At 42.3% G+C, this 26,359-nt stretch overlaps 1 protein-coding gene across 1 annotated transcript in view; it reads left to right on the forward strand.

The window, feature by feature from the left end:
• Window positions 1-26,359, forward strand: part of agmo (alkylglycerol monooxygenase) — a 34,084-nt gene that overhangs the window by 1,884 nt on the left and 5,841 nt on the right. Inside the window, exons 2-11 of the mRNA XM_056756620.1 lie at window positions 673-803; window positions 1,180-1,331; window positions 10,983-11,086; window positions 11,459-11,554; window positions 13,277-13,343; window positions 13,890-13,955; window positions 14,241-14,320; window positions 15,834-15,968; window positions 18,428-18,544; window positions 26,252-26,334. Coding sequence (XP_056612598.1) covers window positions 673-803; window positions 1,180-1,331; window positions 10,983-11,086; window positions 11,459-11,554; window positions 13,277-13,343; window positions 13,890-13,955; window positions 14,241-14,320; window positions 15,834-15,968; window positions 18,428-18,544; window positions 26,252-26,334 — 1,031 coding nt within the window. The remainder of the gene's footprint in view (window positions 1-672; window positions 804-1,179; window positions 1,332-10,982; window positions 11,087-11,458; window positions 11,555-13,276; window positions 13,344-13,889; window positions 13,956-14,240; window positions 14,321-15,833; window positions 15,969-18,427; window positions 18,545-26,251; window positions 26,335-26,359) is intronic.

The raw sequence follows: 26,359 nt of genomic DNA on the forward strand, positions 1-26,359 counted from the left end.
TTAAAACACGGGAAATCAAATCATAAGTTAAAACAACTCTTTTGAGTAAAACAGTTTGATTATCTAAATGGTTCTTTCCACTTCACTGCCATATTGGCGGTTGCTTTACTTATGGAAATATGTATATTAAAATAGATATTTTTGTAAATTGTAATTATGTTGAATTTCATACTGTCAGTTTTGAGTAAAGTTAAACAATGGATCTCTTTGCGCTAACAGCCTGCAGTTATAGTCGGCAGCCAGATGTGACCAGGTTAGGGGTTCCCAAGTGGTCAACCCTACCTCTGTTCACATGTGCGCACACACTCTTCTCCGCCACCTGTAGATCTAAGCTACTCGAAACCGTTGTGTGTCTGTATGCGTTTTTACATAGAAGAAAGCGAGTCTCTAGTTTCACAGTGTAAAGAAGGGCCTTTTGAGGCTTATTGTTTAGCAGCTCAGTTTTGATTGGTCTTCTGCGGTATGTCTCATGTTTTGATGGGTAATCCAAATCCTGAAAATCTTCTTTGTATCCGAAATCCACTAGTGTAGAACATGAGAATCGCTAAACCAATAATCAGAAAGATCCAGATGTTCCTGCAAAATTGACATTTAAATGCGTTCACGTTCATTCAAACGTGTTTCATGCTGGTATTCACTGCTGGTTTTATACTCTCTGTCTGTCTGCACTAGGCCACACCATATTTCGTTGGTTTGATTTTGTTGGAGATGGTGTTAGGATGGTTAAAGACGGACCGCCCTCGCATTAAGATCAACGACTTCATTACGTCTTTGCAAGCCGGGATGATGTCACGTCTCCCTCAGTGAGTCAATAAAACATTTATTTAGTAAACTCTGGTTTACCTTTTATACAAAGAGTAAAATTGGTTATAGGTCAAATATGTTGCACAACCTTTAGTAGGAAAGTATGTTATAGAATACAAAACCTAAAGTGGGAAGTTCGTTATTGTTTCATTTTAAAATACTCAAAATCACCATAAGAAAACATATTTTTTAAAATACAGTTAAAAGAGAATTGTTGGTACTTTACTGATATTATGTGTCATTCAAATATAAAAAGCACTGTAAAAGTCCTTAAACAATCATACCTTCTTCAATTATCCAGCCAACAGATTTAATAACATGTTTGTTAGCTGTATTTTTGAAGTAATCCAACTTTTTTCCCGATCATTTTTTCAGGCTCGTGATGAGAAGTCTGGAGCTGTCATCTTACATTTACGTCTGGAACAACTTCCGTATATTGGAGCTTCCCTGGGATTCGGCTTGGACGTGGTGGCTTGCGTTTTTTGGTGTCGACATGGGATACTACTGGTTTCATCGATTCGTCCATGGTATGTGTATATTCTGCCAAGCGGGCTGTATTTATATCTATCCGACTGTTTTAACAATGCAATGTTGTAACATTTAAATAGAGTTTTGAGAAGATTTGATGAGTTTTGACCACTTCCTTCCTCAATTTGTGCAAACGGCTGCTTTCGCTCGTCTATAACTTCTTTTTGCTAAACATCTTTATATGATTCCGTCAGCTATCCAGATGTGGAAGCTGTTAGTGAAACACTCTTATCATGAAGCATGCAACTAAAATATCAATCTGTCATGATGTAGGAAATTGCAAAAGGTGCATATGTTTGTGTAGCAAAGAACAGATGATAACACAGTCCTGGCTTTTTTGAGTGCTGTTCTTCATTCTTCAATGGCAGCCGTTTCAGAACAGCATGGCCAGTAAACATACTTTCTACCATAGATTGTAAATCTACTTCTCAACGTTCTCTCTTTTCACATGATGGATCATATGCTGGTTAGATGCAAATCTCCAGTAGGCTGGAGGATAAGAAAGCATAACCCATTTTCAATCTTGATTCCTGCCGTTTTGATTTGCCAAAATACAAACGTGACACATGTTATCTGTATTGCTCTTTGCACATACCGTGCCCCCTGCCCTCTACTGTTGTACAAGTAAACAAGCACACTGTGTCATAGGCCGGGGTGTCTGCTTCAGTTCTACGGAGTAAAAAACTGTAAAAACAGGCTACCGGCCTTCTGAAGTATGCTTACCATATGCTACACCAATTCCATCCATTTGAGATTTAATGTTGATACGATGGCGGGCTGTTTTTTAAATTACGCCTCTCCAGGCTTCGCTTCGACCCTTAAATAAGTGATGAGGTGCTTGTGGCTGTCATGTTATGTTTTCCATTGTCCTGGGTTCCTGCTCAGACCGACTGAAATGTCATTTATGTCAGAGGTCTCCTGTGTCCAATTTGTTCTTTTTGAACTTGGAGGAAATTATTTGTCTCGTTTTCTGTTCCATCGCAGTCCGGGATGATTTTTTTGGATAACACAGGGTTATAATGGACATGAAGGTCTTTCTTTTTCTTGAAGTGTTTAGTGTAGAATACAATAGATGAGCTGTTATAATTTTGCATTCAGGGATTGATATTGAGCAAAGATGTACTGTGGGACTGCCAACAGAGATCCTGAACGGTGATGTCATTTTGGAACTGTCATTTTTGTCACATCACATGTTTACATAATGTTAAGCTGAAGATTTAAGCTCTAACATCTGCCAGTAGTGGGTTCATTTATATGAAAATGTAATTATTATTGGATTACTAAATTGCATTACCTTTTGTGTAAAAATACCTTATTATACCGATGACTACCTGTTAAATTTTTTCAAATATTTGTAACAAACCAGGTTGATGTCATTTACAATATACAATATATAAGATGAGTCATAAATCTACGAATGCTCGTTGTATGTGGAATATACAGAAAATTACTAGATTGTACTGTAAAATAAGATCTGTGGATTTCATTCTTAAATATTATTGATGGTTTCAATGACCATAAATCTTTGAACACAAATGTTGTCATTAAACCATATGTCAGGCTTTGTTATATTAGATTTCACTACTGACCACTGACCATGAAGGTTAACTGCAGGTCTCTGTAGTTTCATAGTTTTTCGCTAATGATCTCCAAATTTTCATACTCGGAGGGATGCTTTTATCTATAGCTCTATTCTTTTGAGGCGTATGAGCTATAAATCTTTATTTTAACATGAAAAGGCTATGTTCAGGGTATAACAGCAGGAATATGACCACCATAAAAGTATACCGAGCCTAATTAGTACCATTGTAAAATCTGAGCAATTTTTTTATCGTTTTTATGAATTTCATTTACCCCTCCGCAGGTCAGGAACTTAATAAAAGGGAACAACTCACGATACTATGAAGTCTATTGCTTGTAGTGTTTGCAACACAGTCCTTAAAGTATGAATTTCTTTGTTCTGATGAACACAGAGAAAGATACTGTAGTAGAGTAGGCGGGGCGAGACCGGTGAGTAATTGTGAATGAGCGCCAGCTGTGCGCACACCGGGCTCGAATCACGTAGGAGATTGGGAGTATATAAAAGGAACGAGCGACCGGACCGTTGAGGAGAGAGGACCGGGCCCGAATATATGTTAAGTTTATATTTATGTTCTTGTGTTTTGTATTTATGTTTTGTTCGCCGGCGGTCGGCCGTTAGGGGCCGCCGGCTTTTATTATTTATGCATATATATTATTTAAATGTTTAAATGTTTGCCGGTTCCCGACTCCTTCCTTCCTTTTAATGAACCTTTTCTACAGATACTTGGAAGAATGCTTGTAACCAAACAGTTCTTGGTCTCCATTGACTACCATAGTAGGAAAAATGACAGTAGCAGTCAAAAGTGGCCCAGAACTGCTTTCCTACATTCTTCAAAATATCTTCTTTTGCGTTCGACCGAACAAATACATTTATAACTTTTCCAATGGTAGTCAATGATGGCCAGTAACAGTTTGGTTATAAGCATTTTTGCAAATATCTTTCTCTGTGTTCATCAGAACAAAGAAATGTATACAGATTTGAAACAACATGAGGGTGAATAAATGAAGACAGAATTTTTGGGTCCTTTAAACAATTTACCATAGCTGTCCAGAATGACTTAAATTGGAGATTGATTTTAAGAGCTTATTGTAATGTAAGTGTTTGATGTAACCATGTAATTTTGTTAAAAATTCATATCCACATAAATCACAGTCGGTGTTTGGCTTTGGTAGGTTTTGATGTTGCCCAGGCGTCTGCTTCTGCATGAGCATTTTGCATGTGTCCAGTCAGCCCTCTTCTGTCATTCCCTGTCACATTTTTTCCACATGTTGCCTTATTTTCCAGTTGCCTGCAAACCTTTATTGCAACGCTCGGTGGTGATTGGCCATCCTCTATAGCGATGCCACACTCGGCTGTAGCGAGGCTGGCTTTCCAACCGCACGCTCGGCTTTGGCAACGTTGGCCAGACGAGGTTTATGGTTTAGCCTGGACTAGGTTAATGGCCTTCTGGATCCTTTTACGCATCAAGATTTTTTTTATCCCTAGTCAGAGAAGTGTATTAAAATAGCTGCGGTCCCCAGTGCAATATAGAGTGCAGCAGTGTCTGCAAGATGTGCTTGTGCATTAGAACGGAGATCCATTTTGGTTATAGGGCTGATTTAAATTTTCTTCATTTTGAGTGGACGTCAGTGTGATTTGTTTGCTTGTTGTGTACTCTTACTAGTGTAGAATCAGTAAACAAAATCCGAGGCACCACATGCCCTGGTGTTGTTGTTCCTGAAGTTCGGTACGAGGAGGATCAGATGTGGCTGACTCACTGACAGCAGTGGTAAATCTGTTTGCTTTTCTTCCCTCGTTTCGGGAGACAAACATGACCCTGGTCCCCATATGCTGCTATTTCCAAAGAGCTCCACCAAAACCTCAGCGTAACCCTCCATTCACGAACTCTGAAGCAGCTCGATGCACTTCTGACAAGGAGGTTGTGCTAATTCAGGTCATCATCAAGTTTTCCCTTTTCAGACATAAATCATATGGTTTAGCACAATTTATACCTGCTTAAGTGTTATCTCATAATGCAAAATTCTTTAGACTTCAATATACCATGTACAGATTATTTTTAGCGTAGCACAGGCATTTGATGCAAAGTGAGAACGGTTTTAATATTCATTATAATCTTAACTTTTACTTTCTATAACTGCGAATGCGCAGCTAAGGGAAAGAACAGAAAAATTGTGGGAGGGGGGCCCTTGGAGGTAACTGGCCCCGGGGCCCTTTAACGTCGTAATCATAGTGAAGGGGGCGATTCTAAAGCGGACAATAACTTTTTTTTCTTCTTTTTTGCCAAAGACATAATACAACAATGTTACATCACATTTGCCAGAGAGAGAGAGAGAGAAAAAAACAATAGAAAAATAATAATTTAATAAAGTTAAGTGCTTTAAACTATTACATGTTGTCAGAACCTTTTTGTTATCCAATTGTTTCAGTGTCATAACATATATTTGACATACATTAACAAAGTGTAAAATGTGTGGTTTACATGTTACACATTTCGTTTTATGTATATGATATTTACCTAATACAATAAATCACTGTATAATAAATTGTTCTTTGGTTTGTAAATTAAAATTTTCCAAATAACAACATACATCAGAAACACTTATTTCCACCATACTCACCAATTTCCGATTTATATAATTTTCCAAGTCTTGAACAAGAACTTTGACGGGAGGCTGAAGTGTAGCGTGAAGTCATGGAATTTCTAGATTTGTTTGAGGTTACGTGCCAGGGTGTCTGTCAGTTTTGAACGGTTATATCTCATAAATGCGAATTTTGTAAACGCTTAAAAGTATATCAGTTTATTGATGTCTGTAAGGCTCACTCATTTTTAATACAATGATCAAATACATTCGTTTTGATTTCCCTGGATCTTTAAACTATTAAACATTTTTTCTCATTTTCTCTCATTCACTTCAGAGGGCAGTTTTGCTTCAGAGGACATTTATTAACCACTTTTATTGTGGATGAATCTGCTTTCAACAAGTTGATACCTATACATGCACATAAAGAAAAAAGTTAAACTTTGTTTAACTAAAGAAAGGAAAGGATTCAACATACTGTACACCTAGAAGGACAATTTCAAATTTTGGATGAACTATTCCTACAGTGAAACCTAAAAAAAATGAAAAATTCGTTTAACGTTTTATCTGATTTGTTATGCTAAGTAATATAATTCCAATTAAACATTTTGTACTTGCATATCGTCATTGTCCTTCCGGATGTCCAAATTCACAAAATTTCAGGAAACAGAAAAGACATTTGATGATTAAAAACTGTTTTTAAAAGCACTTTCTAAAACTTTTTAATAGTTAGATATTTTTAAAACCCAGTGACAAACAGAAAGGGTGACCAAAAGTGATGATTTATGGCAAAAATAAAAATAACATAGTATTGAGATACAAGGTTTCAGATGGACAACAGTGATATGCAAAGACGTTTTTTCTTCTGGAACTCACTATATACCTCTTTGTAAATTCAACTTTTTTAAAGCTCTGTACTGATTAGTTTGGCTTTGCTTTTCATCCTGTTACTCATGCCATGTATGCCGTCTTTAGATTAATTGCACGTCCCGCAGGTCTTTGGAACAGACGACCCACTTGTAAGCCTGTGTTTGTAAAGCAACATGCATTTCAGGTTCCTAAATCCCTCTTATCCTCCGTCGCTACATCAGCATTTGAACAAATTTTAAGAAAATTTGATTGGATGGTCCAATGAAAATATTATCTGGCTTAAATTCAGCCTCGATCAACCTATATTACTTTACCTGGTGTGCAGCCCAACCAAACTGTTAAGATATATGGTAGAGGAGAGTTCAGAAAAGGTTTGTTGAAAACTACAGTAGATTGACATATGTACATTACTTGGTAGCTAGACCTTTAAGCATGAAACTGCTCAGGATGTGACAGTGGCATGCGCTTAGCATTTACGCAGACAGCCGCAGTCGTCAAGACAAACGGATCGCGTCAATACCGCTGCAGGCTGTCCCAAAGGAGGCCTGGGACTGGATGTTATTGTTTTGAAAAGGAATCCTCTTGGTGGAGAGCGGCGGGGGTTAACCCCAGGCCACGGGGGCTTCATAAATCTTCTCCTGCCTCTGGAAGTCCCCGGCCGCGCAGGTTGGAGGGCGTACAAAAGAATCAAGCCGGTCAGGATGTGGGGCCCGGGCTCGACACGAGCGCCCCTGGGACACTGCAATAATATCAACAATGTCCAGCAAATCAGCCACTTGTGTCTGTAGGCGTGTGTGTTTGTAAGTGTTGGACGAGACTGGACCGAGCCAGTCTGAGGGATGTCTCGCTGTGCCGAAATTGTTGCAGCCTTTCAGGATAGAAACCAGCCACCTTGTGCCGCGTAAGATGATGCGAAGCCATGCCCAATTTTTTCATATGTAAACATACTCATGAACATGCTGCCTGACGTGCACCGCCCCTTTAAGAAAAGTTGTCATCAGGAGATTAAAGATGTGAGTGAAGACATTGTGAAGTATTGTGGTGAAAGACTTGGGTTTGGTTGCCTTAGCTGACTGTTTGTGTTGGCATCTCCTACGATCTAACAGCTTGTCCACTCAGCTTGGCCATTCACAGTTCATTGATAAACTGAGTGACATGGCACGCCGTCTCTCGCCACACTGAGGCTCAATGGCTCATTGAGTTCCATGCCACCGTGATCTGAGGGCGGCACAAGGATTGGGTTACTGGGACTCTGCATCCAACTGTATAGTAAATATTTATATGTTAGAACGTATTATCTCAATGCACGTGACGACAAATACATAACATTCATGTTCTTTGCCTTTTTTTATTGATGTTTGGAGTGTGCAAATGTTTAACACATTAAAATTACATTAGACTGTTTTATACTTGGCATGTCTGGAATTCAAAAGGACTTTTATTGCTCTTTTGTATTGTTCATGTTATAATTATGATTTCAAAGTTAATGAGTTATACATTTTATTTATACAAGTTTAAAATGCCGTGGTAAAAGTAATTTTCTGTGTGTTCAACACGTCACCCGTACATCCCTCTCACCCAATTCATATCTTCATGGTGAGATGTGATATAACCTCATTGTATGTGAATCTGTACCTTTGATTCTGTTCCTGTACTTTGTGTCTAAACCAGAGTTTATAGATAAGCATTTTATGAAGCATATCCGACAGTGGGCCCTGAACCTTGAGATGGGTTTTTTTTACAATAGTTTTTTTCAAAGATAAATATTAATAATTTGTTATGGGAATGTCATGACGTCGCTTCAATTTCACCAATTTGAAACGCGAAGGCAAAATTACTAAAAAGGTCTAAATGGAAGGCAGTTTTAGTTTGACAATACCATAATATACTACTTTATATTTACTGTATATGTAGTTTATATGTTGAACGTTGAATCAAAGTGTATATGTACAGTAAATATGGGGTGATGTTTACAGCCAGTTGGTTATCACAAAATAAACATGACAGGGTGTCTAAATAATAAATAGATATTTTATTGCATTTCATTTTATTGCTGCACAGCTTTATTGTCAATTTTCCATTCCAAATTAATAAACGGACATACAAATACTTATTATCATTTAAGAAGAAGTAAAGTTATATGTTAAAAATGAAATCAGAACATGTGTGATAGTGATCATTATGGAAACAAAAATTGACCACAGAATGTAGTGATTGACAAATCGGATTTAAGCATTCCAGAGGAATGAAGTGGATGTGAATGTTTTTCTCAATATAGGTGTTTGATAGGTATGGTGCGATGGGAATGGATATTATATAGTCTTAGTTTTCATAACAGTAAATGAGTAAAGATAATTATTATCACAAAACAAAATCTCTGTACATCTTTCTGTGATTTCTCTCACCCAGCTCAAGACCCAAGTGGTTCTATTTCCATTTATAGTACACTCTGCTTTCTTTGTAACCAAATGCTGTTCATCCCTGTATTATTGAGAAAAGAACAGATCTTCCATGTCTGAGCAGAGTATGGTCTTCAAGCATGATGGGAAAGTCTTCTCTGTGGCATTGGTTCTCATCATTAAAGCTCTTCCCCTCTGAATACTGCCTGCCAAACTATGCGGCATCCAGCCGAGCCCTGCGCACAAGGACACAGATTGCAATGAGGCCTAGCTGTACATACTTCCTACCGGTGACACCCAACATCAATCTTACACCGCTCTGCCCTGGGAGGTGAAAGCTGGCTCGCAAACTCGCAGACAATGACTTGAATCTATGCGCGTGTGTTTTAACCTCTGAATTATTTCTTTCGATTTGGACTTGATGTAAAAAAAATTAAAGAACAGTATGCAGTTTTATGGCAATGTTAGCTCTCGCTAAAACTTTCTAAAAGGTTTCTAGTTGGAGTGAGTATTTTTTTAGGTTTAAATGCTGCTTTCGGAAACTATTAATGAGCCATTTGCAGTTTGATTTCTCTAAAACGTTCAAGCACAATCGTAACTTTTCTCAACATTGGCTCAACCAATAGCGTGAGTTTTTGGATGGGATCTGCCGCCTGACCAATGACAGCCGTGAAAGCCTCTTCTTGGGGCTGTTATCTTGATTGAGTGGCCTGGTTGATGGTGTTTTCTCAATGGAGTACTTCATTCTGGTGATTCTAAGATCTCTGCAGTTCGCCATTGGGCGAGAAAAATGCTCTGTTCTTGCGGTCTCAGCATTATGTGTTTGTTCAGCTGGATCAAGGCATTTCACCTGGAACTTCACCAGCTCTCAGATTTGATGGACCTCACACTCGAACAAGAACTTTCAGCATCCTAGCACAAAATCATAAAGAGATTTGAATGTTTTATGCAACATCAAGTGTCAAATTTGTAAATGAGGTTGCAAGCTAGTGGTGCTGGAAGTGATACTACCCAGCTGACATTTCAACATTGAGTAACTGTTGAATAAACGTCATAGGTCAATGTTGAATGATCGTTGGATTTTGTTTTGATTTTGAAAATTGAAACAACGTTGAAATCCTGACATTGTTTAAACATCTCAGGTTTCAACATTGGTGAATTTAGGTATAATCCATTAACGTTTAATTAATGTTGAATTAAGTGTCGATATTGAAAACTGAATCAACGTTGAAATCGCGACATTGTTTTAATGTCTTCCTTTAAACCTTAAATCGACTACAGATATACATTATTTTCTAGGTTGCAACTGAATCAACATATACAAATACTATAACCAGTCTGAATGCTATTATTAAAACTTGTACGCAAAAATATGGTAAACTAGAATACTGAGTGAATTACTGAAAAGTATGCTGTATAATATCAATGCAATTGTTAGCATTCAACTTGTTGAGCATAATTACACAGTTAGTTTTTCTCGTTTGCATTTGATGTTGAAGAACATTTTTGTTTGCTAGAGTTTTACAGTCATTGGGAGTTTTTGGACATTTACCCCTTTTTTTTGTTTTATCAGGGACAAGTTAAAGGTCTATAATGTGTAACTTTTTGGAGGATGTATTGACCGAAATGCAGAATAATACACATAACTATATGTCTTTAGAGGTGTATAAAGACCTTACATAATGAAGCTTTATGTTTTTATTGCCATAGAATGAGCTGTTTTTTTTTATACATACACCACAGGCAAGACCACACGCGGCCGCCATTTTGGGGTGAAAATGCCAACTGGACAACACACATACAGAATAGCGCAATAGAAAGCAAATTATCAGCATTTCCTTAACTTGTTGGTGTTTATAATGCTAATACTTTTGATACATCACATGGTTTCTAGAGAACAAAGGTTTTGTCATCATATATTTCATCACTCATGTTGGATTTCAGCATCAATTTTTTTTAAAAGCAGCTGATATTGCCATCACAATAGCAAAAAGCTATTGGACTGCTGAGTCCCTTCACCCCAAAATGGCGGAAACGCAGGGCTGTTACTGGGCATGAGTGTTGTAACGTTCTATTGAGTTTAGAATATAGTCTATTGAGTAGAATATAAAGATCAATGTAACAACAAAATCATAGTTTCGAAACCTTGCTTTCTTTACAAGCAAAGATGAAAATGTCAACTTCACTTCACTTGTGTATTACACTTTTTTCCAATTTCAGAGTTAAACGTCTTGTGGGCCGCACATCAGGTGCATCACAGCTCTGAATACTACAATCTGTCCACAGCACTACGCCAGTCTGTCACCCAGCAGTTCTCTTCGTGGGTAAGAGCTTCAGTCATGTTTATGCCACCTAGAATCTAGAAGTTTGAAATTCAACCCAAGTTTTCGCAGTAAGATTAATCTGGTTAAATGGGAACACAAATATTGTTTGAACATAGAAACATCATTGCTGTGTATGATATCGCTGCATTATGTACCGACAATAAGTTTGGCACAATACCATATCTGACCCTGCACGGTCTTAAGGGTAAATTTTTCAAAAATCAAGATTTATACATCTTATGAAAGCTGAAGAAATACGTTTTTTATTGATATGTGGTTTGTTAGGATAGGACACTATCTGGCGGAACAACAACTGTTTACACAGCTGGAAACTTTTTAAATTAAAAAGTGACTTTATAATTCTGTCTTTAGGTGTTTTACCTTCCACTGGCCCTGGTGGTCCCTCCATCTGTATTTGCGGTGCACGTACAATTGAATCTCCTCTATCAGTTCTGGATTCATACTGAGGTATGACATCAGATTTTATTTCAGTAAAGGTTTTTTAATGCAACATCTCTCCTCTAACATTTTGTTTCTAATGACTATGCACTGCTTCAGCTCAATCTTGGATCTTTTGGAGGCTCAGTAAAAAATAAATTGAAACCATTCCTGATCTTGACTGCTGATCTTAAACACATTTTTGATCTTGACAAGTTTGTTTCAGTCAATCACATAGGATCTCCAGACTTAATCTAGACATTTTCAAACTCAAAGCTTTCCCAGAGGATTTATATTGCTCTTTTAATGCTTTAAGAGACTTAATGGGGTTTTCTGCTTAGTTTCTTTGAAAATCAGCACTGTTGAAAGATGTTTCATTAAAAATTTCTCAAGAGAAGTAAAAGTATATACAAATTTAACAATCGTTCGTATTCTACTAGACTAGTGGTATCAAACAAATCTCTTTTTTATTTTGGAAGAGTTTGGTGAGGACCGTTCGAGTTTACATTGAAATCTCTATTCTGGCAAATCTGAGCACAGTTTCAGACATTGTTGAGATTCAATCTCTAGAAATTTGAGATTACGGTTGTAACAATTTAAGAAGCGAAACTCATTGGTGATTTTTCTTTCCTGTGGGTTGGTGGGTTCGCCATTTCTGTGGCACGAAACATTTAAGGTAATGAGTTTTATGAAATACTCCTTACAGAAGCAACTTAACTTTTAACATGGCTAGAATCAGTTTTACGTTCAGGGAAATGGATTTGGAATGACTTCCATCTTGTAGAGCTCTATTAGTGAAAACAGTCTACACGTCTCCAATTTTCTGAAGGGTGTAATTTATGCTCCTTTATGGGCTTTTTTTGATGTCACGTAATTTATTGGCCTGCAATTCTCCGTCCTGATCCAACATCAGAACACACGTCAAGTTGTGAAGGAGCTCCTTTCATTCAAGATAAAATTCAGCTGTTGCCAGACCTCTCATTACATGAAAATAATGGGCCGCTCAAATGTGGTGGTCACTTATGCCGAGCAGTTCCCATTTCGCAGACGTCAAAAATCAAACGCTCAAGTAAAAATCCTGATGGTTAACCCCAGCACCTGCGCAATATATATACCTCACATCAAGCTGAAACTGATGTTTTATCCTGAGAAAATAGGCTTGGAAAGTGCCTTAACCACTCGTGATGAGGAGTGCAAGTCCTTATGGGTGTGGGATTATCAGACTTGCTGGCTTCTTTGTCGTTTTTTTCTGCTCGACTCCCGATCCATGTTTGCTTTACTTCCAATCTATAAATATTGTTCTTCCTATCTGGAAATTTGGCTCCGTTATCTTTCCGTAGTTAGTAGAGTTTCAGCCGAGCTCATCGCGTATGAAAACACTACGTATTAATGATGTCTCTGAATACATTCGCAAACATCTGAACCATTCAAGGTTTCGTCGTCCCTAAAGAGAACATTGCTTCAGCGTAATACGCCAAAATAAAGACAAGGCATTCAATATGGAAAATTAATTACGTTCTGGATGCAAGACTAATATTACCATTCAGTCTGCCTGTCTTTATGAAAAATTGGACGTGTGGACAATGGGCTAACCCGTGTTCATTTGTCTTGTTTTGTGTTTAACATGATTTTTTCTGTCGACTGCATGAAAGGAAGCAGTTATCAGAGGGGTTAATGTGATGATACGATATTAACTGTGCTCGTAAGATGATTATCTCTGACTCTGTTAAACTTCATTGTTTTCATCATCAGCTGGTCAAAAATCTCGGCCCTCTGGAGTGGATTCTAAATACTCCGAGCCACCATAGAGTTCACCATGGTAAGCAGTATTATATCCAAGGCTGGGGGTTAACTGTTCCCACAATGCACTGTTTTTTAGTAGCTTATGATTGTGGGCCAAAAACCACGCACCTTTACATGCACTTTATCTTTGGGATGATGTTGTACAAACATGATATTTGTCTTGTGATGTGTATGTGACATAACACTGTTAATATAGTCAACTGTTCCCACAATGCAGTAGTGTTTTTCAGAACTTTATGATTGTGGGCCAAAAATCATGCACCTTTACATGCACTTTATCTTTGGGATGATGTTGTACAAACATGAGATTTGTCTTGTGATGTGTATGTGACATAACTCTGTTAACATGTTCAACTGTTCCCATAATGCACAGGTGTTTTTCAGTACTTTATGATTGTGGGCCAAAAATCATGCACCTTTACATGCACTTTATCTTTGGGATGATGTTGCACAAACATGAGATTTGTCTTATCATGTGTGTGTGACATAACACTGTTAATATTGGCTATACTGATGATCATGAATTGATCATTTATAGTAACATATGCAATTCCATCCACAGGGCGAAACCCATATTGTATTGATAAGAATTATGCAGGAATACTGATCATATGGGACAGGATGTTTGGTAAGTTGTGTGTGCTGTGTATGCTTTTGATAAGATGATAAGTGGTTTCTATTTTGTTTTTTATTATTTGAAAGTATGGAAATTTGTTCCTGATGAGCCCTGTAGTTGTCTATAGCGTGATGCGTATGCAGGTTTAATGCAACCTGTGTTGAGTCCCACCTTTATTTAGCTCTCTTTCCCAAATTTTGTCCTTTCTTGTATTGCCTGTATTCAAATAAAATATCTAAAATAATTGTAATCTAACAACAAACACAAATGTAAATATTAATATATGCTCTGCTATAGGTACGTTTGCTCCAGAGAGTGAAAAAGTGATCTATGGGCTCACACACCCAATCAACACATTTGAAGTCTGGACGGTCGAGGTTGGTACACCGATTCATGTACAGTATAGAAAGATTTTGGTGGATATTTTTACGATTCGTTAATTTGTTGATATTCAATTGATTTGATTTAATGAGTTGATTGATATTAATATTATTGTGATATTTGCTAATATTTAAAATTTGAGAAGTGTATTATTACAGAAGCAGTAAAGCTTTGTGAGTCACCCGAGAGTAAGAAAGATTTTTAAGATAATCTTCACAGTACTAATTCACATCGTCACTGTCGGGTGGAATCCTCGCATCTCCAAAACCATTATTTTTCAGGAAATAAAAAAAACTGCATATTTTTTTAACTATTAAACATTGTATTGTTAAAGTTGGTATTATAAATTATATTGCTATCATATACTGTTGTGTACCAGCATTAACAAAACATTTCTCCAAAACCATGTTTAATCGGAGATACAAGGTTTATGATTTGGGAGCATGGAGATACGAGTTTACGCTGTCATTGATAAGAATGGTAAGACACAAACGTCGCTGCTACCAGCAGTGTTCTTCAAAGTCTGCAAAGATTGGTTAATAATTTGTAAAAATATTATATATATTATATTATTATAATCATACCCACATGGGGACTGACCAATAGCATCGATTTGTGAAAAATATGAAATTGACAAAATGTGGACATAGGAGGTTTCCGCCCGAAACCGATCACATGACATTCCATTGCAGAATGTACTCTAAAACAATCATAAAATACATCAATGTAGCTTTCATTTTCAATATGACGTGTGCTTGTTTTCTACTGTAAGTAAGGTTAAACAATTTTTGGAGTGACAGCCCCTCTTTACTATGGCTGGATATCAAAGTTATTGTGTGACATTCATGTGCTCACTAATCACTCCACACATTGTATAAGCAAATGCTACATTGTACATAAACAAATGGTTAAGATTAATCTGACCCTTCATTCTATCAAGACCTTTGACTGGTGAAAATATCAACACAAGCAAATGAATTGGGTTTCACGTAATGGGTACTAGCGTTTTGGACTGGCCTAATTTTAAAGATGTAAATATCTCACCAGGGTCAGTGGGAGCCGGGCCTTTCCTTACATTACAGGGCTAGTGGAAAAACCATGCTGTAACCATAACATTATTACTGCACTTTAAACAACCGGCTCAGGGGAGGTGAAAGAGTCCGGCGAAACCAAATGGAAGTTTGATTATTTTCTCTGCGCTGGTGACCCAGAGTAAGAGCCATCTGATGTGTGTGACAGAAAGGATCTAGCTATGTGGACTACATGACGAAATGAATAAGAATGATGTTATGGTATGAAAATCGAGATTTAGTAAATCTTAAGCGGTTATTATTGTTAACGTGAGTTTACTAAAGAAATGAGAGTAATACGAGTCAGTTGGATAACATTTCACATTAAATTCGATTGAACAGTTTTTGCGTAACGCAGCATCAAAGAGTTGAGTCAGTAATGGGTGTTTGAAGCGTGTCATGTGTCATTAATACACTCATTTCTCTTTTTCTTCTGAAGTTTCTTAATTATCCGTACCTGTGGCAGAGGTTCTGGGAAGCTGATGGAATTTCAAACAAGCTGTCCGTCATTTTTAAAGGCCCAGGCTGGACTCCAGGAAAACCGAGACTCGGAGACATTGCAGATATTCCCGAGGTGGGAAGGTTTTTTTCACACTAGTCTACCATATCAGATGTTTCTTATTCTGATAAAACGGTAGACAGCAGGGTTTTGTGTACTTTTCAATGAACTGACCATCCCTTTTAAATTCAGAATAAGCGAATATGAATTGTGGCAGGAGAAATTAAATAGAAAGAAACTGAAGTGTAGAAGAACAAGTATATGTATTATATATATATCATATATATATATATATATATATAAGATTTATTTTTTGGGACACAAAGCTACACAAATTTGTATTTAATTTATTAAATATAAAGAAATATTTGAAAATTATATTTTATCAGAATAAATAAAAGGAATTTTATGAAGCGCAGTGTTTGTGCAATTTTAATACAGTTTAAAAGAAAGTAGAAGTAAAAAACGCTCAAAAAATGGCTTTCATCCCATGTTCGGGTCCAAAAAAAATCCCAACCATCAACCATTGGGTTATGAATTAACATATGCTGGGTTATTTCAGACCAAAATTCTGCTTCGTTTCAAATGGTTGGGTCACATCCATCTTAATTGAACCATTGGTTGGGTTTTTTTTTTTAAACAATCTGGCATATTTTAAAGTGTTATTTAACTTCCAAAATGTTTTGGCTGTCTTGTGAATCCAGTTTGAACAGTTATTATTTTAGTCAATCTAAAATGAAACTCTTTGCCTTTAAAATGGGAGCTCTCTTGTCAGAAACTTCCCTTTTTTTTTACTACCTGCAGTTTCTCAAGCAGGAAAAAAAGTCTCCCGAATGACTCACTCACTGAGTTCACACATAAAAACAGAGTCATGTTTCAGACAGTCTTTACAAGTGCGCGCCGATGCCAAATCGGTCTTAACTGCCTTTGCGGACCAAAGAACAATAGGCTCATTTTCGCTCGTCTTTAAAAGCGAGCTTTTTCGGGCTGGATCAAACAGTCGGCTTGCGACAAGGTTTTGATGTCTTCTCATCAGGAGAACGGCGGTTTGCTTTGAAAATCTTTGCCCGAGCCACATTCACGGTTTCACACACTCTCTCATTCTCAGTCTCGCTCACTATATTACAAATAAAGCCACCTCAAAGTAGGTCCCGGTGATCCTAAACATGTGCAAAGTGCAGGAATTTGACAGAAATATCTTGAAAGGCTAGTGGTGATGAAGACTGGGGTGTGCCTGTTGTTTCTCCTGTGGAGAAGCGGTGGTGAGGGAGGGTTGGATGTGTTGATTTCTGAGGGAAAGCAGATCTCTGTGGTGGTGGAGCCACCAGAGTTTCTGGTGTGAGGAAAAGCCACACATGACTTCAGCTGAGACTTTGGAATGCTTAGGAAATCAACAATGATCAGATTCTCAATGATTATGTAGGCAGAAACCGTGATGTGTGGAGCAAACTTATGTTGGGTCAGGATCCAAAGAGTGATGCAGTTGTCTTATGTACTGTGGTTTTAGGGCGAATTATTGAATCGTCCCAATATTTGAAACTGAGCTGCTGCAGTTTCAAATGGAGAGATTTCTACAGAGCTTTGTTTTGACTACAAAGCAAAATGCTTTATTGAGTTACTTTCATATGTATGTATACTGTTACAAGGGTGTCACAATATACCAATAACCGTGATGTATAAAATAAAACATGATTATCGATATTGTGTTAATTCCACACATATGATAATACCGTAAATAATTCAGCTCCCGTTCAAAGTTTTGCCTCAAGAGCCACAATGTTTACTAACTCTCTCTAATGCTTACACTTGAATTTAAAGTGTAATTTGTTGGCCAAAAGAACGATAAAACACAAAATTAACTAAATTAAAGATGAATTTGCATAAGAGTATTATTTGCTATATATGAAATTAAATAGACATCGTGATCATTTCGAAACAGGGTCTTTTCGAAAATCTGATATTGTGACAGCCCTTATTGTTACAGCAGCAATTATACCAATTTAATTCCGAGATTGTGTTTTATTGACAAAAGCAAATTTTCCAAATTTTCCCCACCCTAACTTGCTAAAAATAGCAAGTTAGGGTGGGGTAGAGCCATTGATCGAGAGAGTCGCAGACTAAACAGACCAACTGAGTTAAACTTCTAACCCATTTAAAGACGAAAGTCATTTAATGAATAAAAAATGGACGAAATAAAGCATTTAAAGAGGAAACATAACTTCCTGCAACAATCTGAAGGCTCCATGAATCATGTGACGCACCAGCGTTTTAGACTTCCGTTGGCAGAACTCTCTCTATCAATAGCTCTGGGGTGGGGCATATTGAGTGGCTCCTCCCCCTTTTTTAAATGAGCCAATAATGGTTATTTTATCTAATTTTGTAGAATTTGATGAGCAATTGAAGTGCAGGAGGATGTCATAAAAACAACCCATCCCTATTGGGATATCATATTTAGATTTTATGGGGATGTTATTGGATTTACATTGAGCATTGCTTACATAACTCAAATATGACAAAATTCTGAATAATATCAGATTACAGGTGAGGAAAAGCCCTATGATCCATATATGTCTCCTGTGATGCAAGTCTACGTGTCCCTACACTTCTTACTTCTGCTGGGCGTGTATGACAACCTGTTGACGAATCAAGCGGTAGGTACCATTTCCTTCCACATTAAAAATCCACATCAGGTTTTCCATGTAGCCTTCCAGAAACACCAAGGCCCTCATCTGTATGCCATCTTTCATTGTCATCTACGTGATTTTTAAAAGCTACTAATTTGTCGTATGGTTAATGCAACCTTGCAAGGTCTCTTATCAACCTCTCTCTCATTATCCTAAATGTTCTGCTTGAGCAGGCAGGCTACTTTTAAGTAATCTGTATCTATTATTTTTCATCTCCCGCCTTCAAAAACAGATAGATGTTCAGTTACCCTCGTCCGTTATCCTTGGAAGTGGATGTTCCCCAGGCATAGTTTTGGTTAGCCCGAATGTGCCGCCCCACCCTGCCTCCCCAATGAAATGCAACGGTCGTGTTTTCCCATGATTCCTACCTCTGCGGTGCTCCTTTAGTTGTGGGTCTACGAGAAGTGTCTCTTGGATCCCCCTCCTTTGCTCGGCCAGCCAATAAAACAGCAGTCAGTGGTCCAACAACCAATACAAACGCACTGAGAGCCAAGATGACCACTTTGTCGGCCCCTGGAAATATTAATTTTCACCTCTTCCAAGAAAAATAACAAATTTAGATGTCTTGGCTTGGCAGTAAATAGCCTAAAACAATGTGGGTTTGCATTCACCTTTAATAACAATTTTGCTGGAGCTGAGTATGGCAGAAATGCAAATTTGTGAGGATGGTTTCTCGCTTTTTTCTTTTGCCCTCTCGCTCTGTTATTGTAGGAAATGGAGATGGAAAGGCTTGAAAAATTAACAAATCCAAACACACCCTTTCCCCTTTTTTAATGATGGAAAACCGAGCCAGGGCCTAAGGCCTGAGGTCTGGGTTCTGTCTGGTGTCGCACAAGGGAAAAGTTAGTAATTGTTTGCTGGTGTCATATCAAAAATGTTATGAGGTCACACACCTGACTTAACCATTGCTGGGTAATGTGGGTTAGCAAGGCCACATGAACTTCATTAACACTGTTCCATGTGTTAACTTCAAATTATGAACAGATTATGATATTTTCTCAGTGAAAATCTGGCCGAAAATTAATTAATGGTTCATAGCATTAGCTCACCGAAAAATTACTAATTTAATTAAAGTTATGCAATATGTACTTTTGGTGACGTTGTTACTTCAGTAGAATAGTTTCCTAAAGAATTAAGCCGCGGTCAGACTTGACTTCGATCGGATGGTGGTACGAAAATAGGAGGACACAATTCCACAATTTTACATTTCTGTACCGAGACGTCAAGGTGTGACATTTTGATCTCAAAACCGGTAATTCGCAGGCCAGAGTTCTCCAAACTTGAACTTTGCTATGCAGTGAAATGCTAAATATCGTTGGACGGGCTTGCGTTTCCGTTTCTGTCGCATTCGCATGCATTTGAAATGAAAAGTCAACGGAGGGAAAAGTAAAGTGTGACCGCAGATTTACGTCTTTAACTGTGTTAATGGTTCCCTTTCTGTCGGTCTCTCGACGTTGTGTCGAGAACGACAGATGGGGTTCGCCCTTGAGAACCAATCAACTCTGACTACTATAGAAAAGGCCAATGAAATTTGGCGAATGCAATTTGCATGCCGGGCTCCGCCCCCGGAAATCCGGTATAAAAGGAGGCCGGCGTGCAGCATTCACTTACCTTTTGTTCTTCAGAGCCATCGCTCATGAGTACAACTCAGGATTCAATCCTCTACAACTACACGCTGGTGCTACGACGTGTTACAGCGGATCGTCCCTTCCTGCAGCGACCTTCCCCTGGGCGTCTCGGCGGTTCCGGAGGTGTTAGAGATTTTTTCTAAAAGTCCTTTTCAGGACTGACTGAGCATTCTCCAGCGCGGCATGTCCCGCTGTTCTCTTGGGTGCGGCACCCTCATCGAGGAGGGGGATGGACACGATCGCTGCATTAGGTGTCTGGGCGTCCAGCACACTGAAGCAGCGTTCGTTGACACATCTGCCTGCACTGCGGGCAGATTGTCATTCAGAAGTTGCGGTCACGGGTGGCTGTCTTCCTACGGGAACCAGCCACCATTTCGTCTGCTACCCGGGCTGTGACATCTGTGGCTACGGCCCCGATGACCACCCACGTTAGCAGCGTTAGTGATACGGGGAACTCTGCGAACGTAAACCCGCCAGCCAAGTGCTCACGGGCCGATCGCACCCCGATTCGCTCTTCTGAACGTTCCCCAACCGGCGGTGGCATACCGTCCGGATCCTCACGCACACACTCGGAAACGATGTGTGACGTAGATGAGATGTCGCTCGCAGCATCGGAGGGAGACTGGCATCCGACTCTGCCGAATCCAAACTCCACCCCCAGCGGTCGAGTTCAGGAGGAAGCAGAAGTGATGTCATCCGTGCTAACCCGGGGATGCGTGGTTCCCGAGGTCGGTGCGCGGTGCAAACCGCGCCCACCCCGGGTGCCATGTTTTTCCCGGAGGTGCATGAGGAGCTGTGTAAAACTTGGAACGCTCCACTCACGGACCGTTCCAGTGAAACCAGCTCCGGCTCCCTTACTTCCCTCGATGGTGAGGCAGCCAAGGACTGCGTCGAGATCCCCCGGGTGGAACGTCCGCCTGCGGTGCACCTGTACCGCGGACGGCTACCACCTGGGGGGGGATCGACCACTCCTACCGTCCAAAGCACGTAAGACTTCGGCATCACTGGTGTCGAAAGCTTGCGATGTTGCGGGCCAGGCTGCCTCCTCTCTCTATGCCTTGGCCATCCTGCAGGTCCGCCAGGCCAGGGCGTTGAGAGGGCTCCACGAGGGTAAGGCCGACCCGGGTATAATGCAGGATCTCCGTGCCACCGCTGACAGCGCTCTACGGGCGACTAAGGCGGCGGCACGGGCCCTGGGTCGGACGATGTCCACGGTAGTGGTCCAGGAGAGACACCCCCGGCTATACCTTGTGCAGAAGAGTGACAGCAAGGAAGTCCGCTTTCTTGATGCACTCATCTCGCAGGGTGGGTTGTTGGTAACACCGTCGAGGACTGCGCTCAGCAGTTTTTTGACGGCGAAGCAGACAGTGGCAATTAACCACATTTTTTTCACGCCGCGACTCGGCCGCCTACAGGCCTCCGAGATCTCACGTGACGTCTGCTTCCCTGCAACCCAGGACCCTTTCGGCATCGGCTCCGGTTCCTGTGCCCCCACAGGCGGCACCCCGGAAGCAGAGGTCGAGGGGGAAACCTACACCCCGTCAGCAACCTCCTCGCGAGAAGGGACACTGACGGGAAGACCCCAGGGAGAACAACATCGGGCCCGAACCTTCACAGCCACGGCTCTGATCGGTCGGTACGGGACGACTCCTGCCTCGTCACCAAAGCCGGGCCCTTGTTAGGGCTTGGCGCCCACTTACTCACTGAGTTTTCTGTTCTCCCCGGGTTTACTTGCAGCCGATCGCACACTCCACTGGACTGTGCTCGGCGAACCGACCTCACACCCTGGCGAGGCGTGAGGTCGTACACATACGACAGCCGTCACCACTCTCAAACCGACAGTGCGTGCCGTTGTCCCGCCAGGCAGGTAAGCAGGCGGAGCAAAAACCTTCCCTCCGGGGACTCCCCGCGACATGGTTAGCTCCGCCAGCCGACGAACCACCCCCCGTGGGAATGATGAAGCAGACCGTCCCCTTGGTCACCCTGTCACAGTCCCTGGGAGCTCGAGAGCTGCCCACACTGTCTCGCTGGCTAATGAGGGCGGTCCGTCTTGGTTACTCGATCCAGTTCGCCAGAGACTCACCCAAGTTTCGGGGCATCATCTCTCCCTCTGTCAGAGGCAGGGACGCCTCCGTACTTCGGGTAGAGGTCACCACCCTTCTGGCAAAACAGGCATCGAGTTCGTCCCTCAAAACCAAGATGTTCAGTGGGTCACCACCCGCACTTCATCGTTCCCAAGAAAGACGGCGGGTTGCCCCCAAAGGCTGCGTACCCTGAACAGAGCACCTTCACAAGCTGCCATTCAGGGTGCTCACACAGAGGCGCGTCCTGACATCTATGAGGTGTCAGGATTGGTTCGTGGCAATCGACCTGAAGGACGCTTACTTTCATGTCTCGATCCTCCTCGACACCGGCCGTTCCCACGGTTCGCGTGCGAGAGGCGGGCATATCAGTACAGAGTCCTCCCTTTCGGTCTGTCCCTGACCGCCCTTTCTCCCTGAGAGGAGGAAGGCGAGCGGGTACTAAACTATCTCAGCGACTGGCCTATCTTGGCACACTCGCGAGATCTGTTATGTACACAAAGGGACCTGGTGCTCCGGCACCTAGGTCGATTGGGACTCCAGGTCAACCAAGAGAGGGGCAAGCTCTCCCCAGTGCAGAGCGTCCTCTTTCTCGGTATGGAACTCAACTCTGTCACCATGTCGGCACACCTGTCCGCAGTTGTGCCCAACCAGTGTTGAACTGTCTGAAATGAACATTTTAGGCAGACAGCGGTCCCCCTGAAACAATTCAGAGGCTCCTGGGACACATGGCGTCCTCGCGGGCTAATACCCCTCGAGTTGATGCACATGACACCGCTCCAACACTGGTTTCAGAGTCGAGTTCCGAGGAGAGCGTGGCACACCGGCAGCAGGCGCATGGTGATGCCGCCCTGCTGCCGACGCACCATAACCCCTAGTCTTTATGACTTTTTCGACGGACTCAGGTCCCTCTGAGCAGGTTATGAGGCAGGTCGTGGTGACGACTGAAGTCTCCCTGCAGGGGTGCGGTGTAGTGTGCAACGGGCACGCAGGTGGGGTGTTGGACGAACCCCCGCCTGCGCTGGCATATCAATTGCCAAGAGTTGTGGGCTATGCTACTTGCACTGAGCAGGCTACGGCCTCTCGTGCGAGACATACACGTGCTGTTCCGAGGACAGCACTATAGCTGTAGCGAATACAGATCGTCAGGGTGGCGTTCGCACACAGCAGCTAAACACAACTTGCTCGACGCCTCCTCCGGTGGAGTCAACAGGTGACTCGTTCCCTGCAGGCCACACACCCCGGGCAAACTGAACTAGACAGCCGACGTGCTTTCTCGCCAGTTTATGCCTCGTGGAGAGTGGCGACTCCACCCCCGTGCAGTCCAGCTCATTTGGAGGCTGTTCGGGTAGGCCCAGGTAAAACCTGTTCACCTCCCGTAACACCACCATTTGCCCGCTTGATAGTCCCTGCCCTCGGCACGGATATCCTTGCGCACAGCTGGCCGCGGGATGGGCGGAAGCACACCTTCCCCCCCCAGGAGCCTTCTTGTACAGACTCTGTGCAAGGTCAGGGAGCAGGAGCACCAAGTGTTATTGGTTACACCACACCGGTCTAACCGCACTTGGCCTCAGAGCCGATGCTCTGGATAGCGACTCCCCCTGAACCATTCCCCTGACAGAGGACCTGCTCTCTCAGGGGAAGGACACGTTCTGGCATCCCAGATCAGACCTCTGGAACACCCATGTCTGGTCTCTAGACGGGACGAGAAGATCCTAAGATGGCTACTCCCCCTATACGGCTGAGACCATCACCCAGGCTAGGGCCCCATCTACTAGGCGGTTACACGCCTCTAGACGGTGCCTCTTCTCGTCCTGGTGTCTTTCTCAACGAGAAAGACCCACTGAGGTGCTTGATCAGGATTGTGTTCCCCTCCTCACGAGACTGGAGACTAACATCTCCCTTCCACACTGAAAGTGTATGTAGTCGCTATTGCCACTCATCACGACTCAGTCGGTGGAAAGTTTCTAGGGCAACACGACCTGGTCACCAGGTTCCTAAGCAGCGAGAGGGCGGAATCCGCCTCATCTCCGCTCCATACCCTCTTGGGACCCTAAGTGGTCCTGGGGAGCCTCAGGGCCCCCCAAAGAGCCCCTCGGAGGTTCCGATCTTCCTCATAGAGTAAGACGGCCCTCCTGACGGCGCTCACTTCCTTCAAGAGGGTAGGGGACCACCGAGCATCCTCCGTGTCCCTGGATTGCCTTAAACTCGGCCCTGGAAACTCTCACGTTATCTTGAGACCCAGGCCCGGATGCGTGCCCAAGAAGTTCCCACTACTCCCTCCGGGGCCAAGTGGTGAACTTGCAGGCGCTCCCCATAGGGGAGGAAGACCCAACCCGATTAGTGTTGTGTCCAGTACGTACTGGACCGCACGCAGAGCTCTGAAGCTCTGACCAGCTCCGTGTCTGTTGGAGGACAGCAGAAGGGGAAGGCTGTCTCCAAACAGAGGCTGGCGCACTGGGTCGTGGACGCCGTTACGACGGCATTCCGATCTCAGAATCTCCCATGCCCATTGGCAGTGAGGGCTCACTCCACACGGAGTTTAGCCACCTCCTGGACACTGGCAGAAGCGCCTCTCTAGCAGACATCTGTAGAGCTGCGGGTTGGGCTATGCCCAAACACCTTCGCAAGGGTTAACAACCTTCGCGTAAACCCGGTGTCAGCCCACGTCCTGCGTGGCGACATGTAGGACTGGCATCCGGGGGGGCGTATGCCTGCGAAAGCACCTTTCCACCCTCTAACAGGTTGGGTCAGTGTGCTATTTACCTTTTCTTCTTACCCGAACACATCGCTAAGAAACTGGTACCTCACCAGCCTCCCTTCTTACCCAGACACTGGTTAAGAATAGGCATTCCATCCATCACCAAACAAGCACCCCCTGGGGGCTGGCTGGGCAGAGCAGCCTTCCCCCTTAGGCCGGGATACCATGTGAGCTATCACAGATAGCTCTAACCGGACCTAGTGCTACCGGACGTCTGTAACACCCCCTCCGTGGGCTGTTCCGTCTGATGTATCCTCATGAGAATGGTTCCCACTCCTGGTAACCCATGAGCTTCCCCAGGTGGGCCTCCACCTCGCGGTTAACTACTCAGTCCGCACGTTCCATGCGTTCTCCTCCAAGGACGAGACCATACCTATATCCACCATATTCCTCCCCACGGGTAGGAGGTGGCCTCTGTAGCGCTTCTCTGATTAAGAGTCGCGCTTACCCGGTGTAAACTGATCTGGACGGCCTCTCGCCTATAGAGAGCTAAGGCCCCGTCCGTGAAAGTTACCGGTCAGGGCTGTACCCATCTTTCTCCAAGAAAGCTCTGGAACCCCCCGACCACCACACTGGAAGGTTACAGTCTCACGAAAGCTTCGAGATGACACGCCCAGGCTTGTTACCGTCGCTTCGCTAGAGATTGTGACGCGATACAGCGTTGTGGCGTTTTCCATAGGCAACCCCATCTGTCGTTCTCGACACAACGTCGAGAGACCGACAGAAAGGGAACGTCTTGGTTACGTATGTAACCTCAGTTCCCTGATGGAGGGAACGAGACGTTGTGTCCCTTATGCCACGAACACGTATCGTATTCTGCTGCAGTTTGAGAGGTCTCAGGCTCTTCAGAACAAAGGTAAGTGAATGCTGCACGCCGGCCTCCTTTTATACCGGATTTCCGGGGGCGGAGCCCGGCATGCAAATTGCATTCGCCAAATTTCATTGGCCTTTTCTATAGTAGTCAGAGTTGATTGGTTCTCAAGGGCGAACCCCATCTGTCGTTCTCGACACAACGTCTCGTTCCCTCCATCAGGGAACTGAGGTTACATACGTAACCAAGACGTTTCCCTTCAATCTTTGCAACTTCTTGATGTTATTATTTAACCATCTTGCTATCCAAATGGTTCAGGTTTATTTCTTCAGACATCATATTCAATTCATGGGGTGATTACAGTATCTCAAATAGAGTTTTTCTGGCCCATAGATATTCTCAGAAATGTCTGTACTTCTGATGACAACCTACGTATTACTTTCTCTGACGTCCCTTGGCTTCCTCATAGACCAGAGGTATGTCTCATCTATCCATCTATCT

Source organism: Triplophysa dalaica, chromosome 9 (genome assembly GCF_015846415.1).
Source record: "Triplophysa dalaica isolate WHDGS20190420 chromosome 9, ASM1584641v1, whole genome shotgun sequence".
NCBI lineage: Eukaryota > Metazoa > Chordata > Actinopteri > Cypriniformes > Nemacheilidae > Triplophysa > Triplophysa dalaica.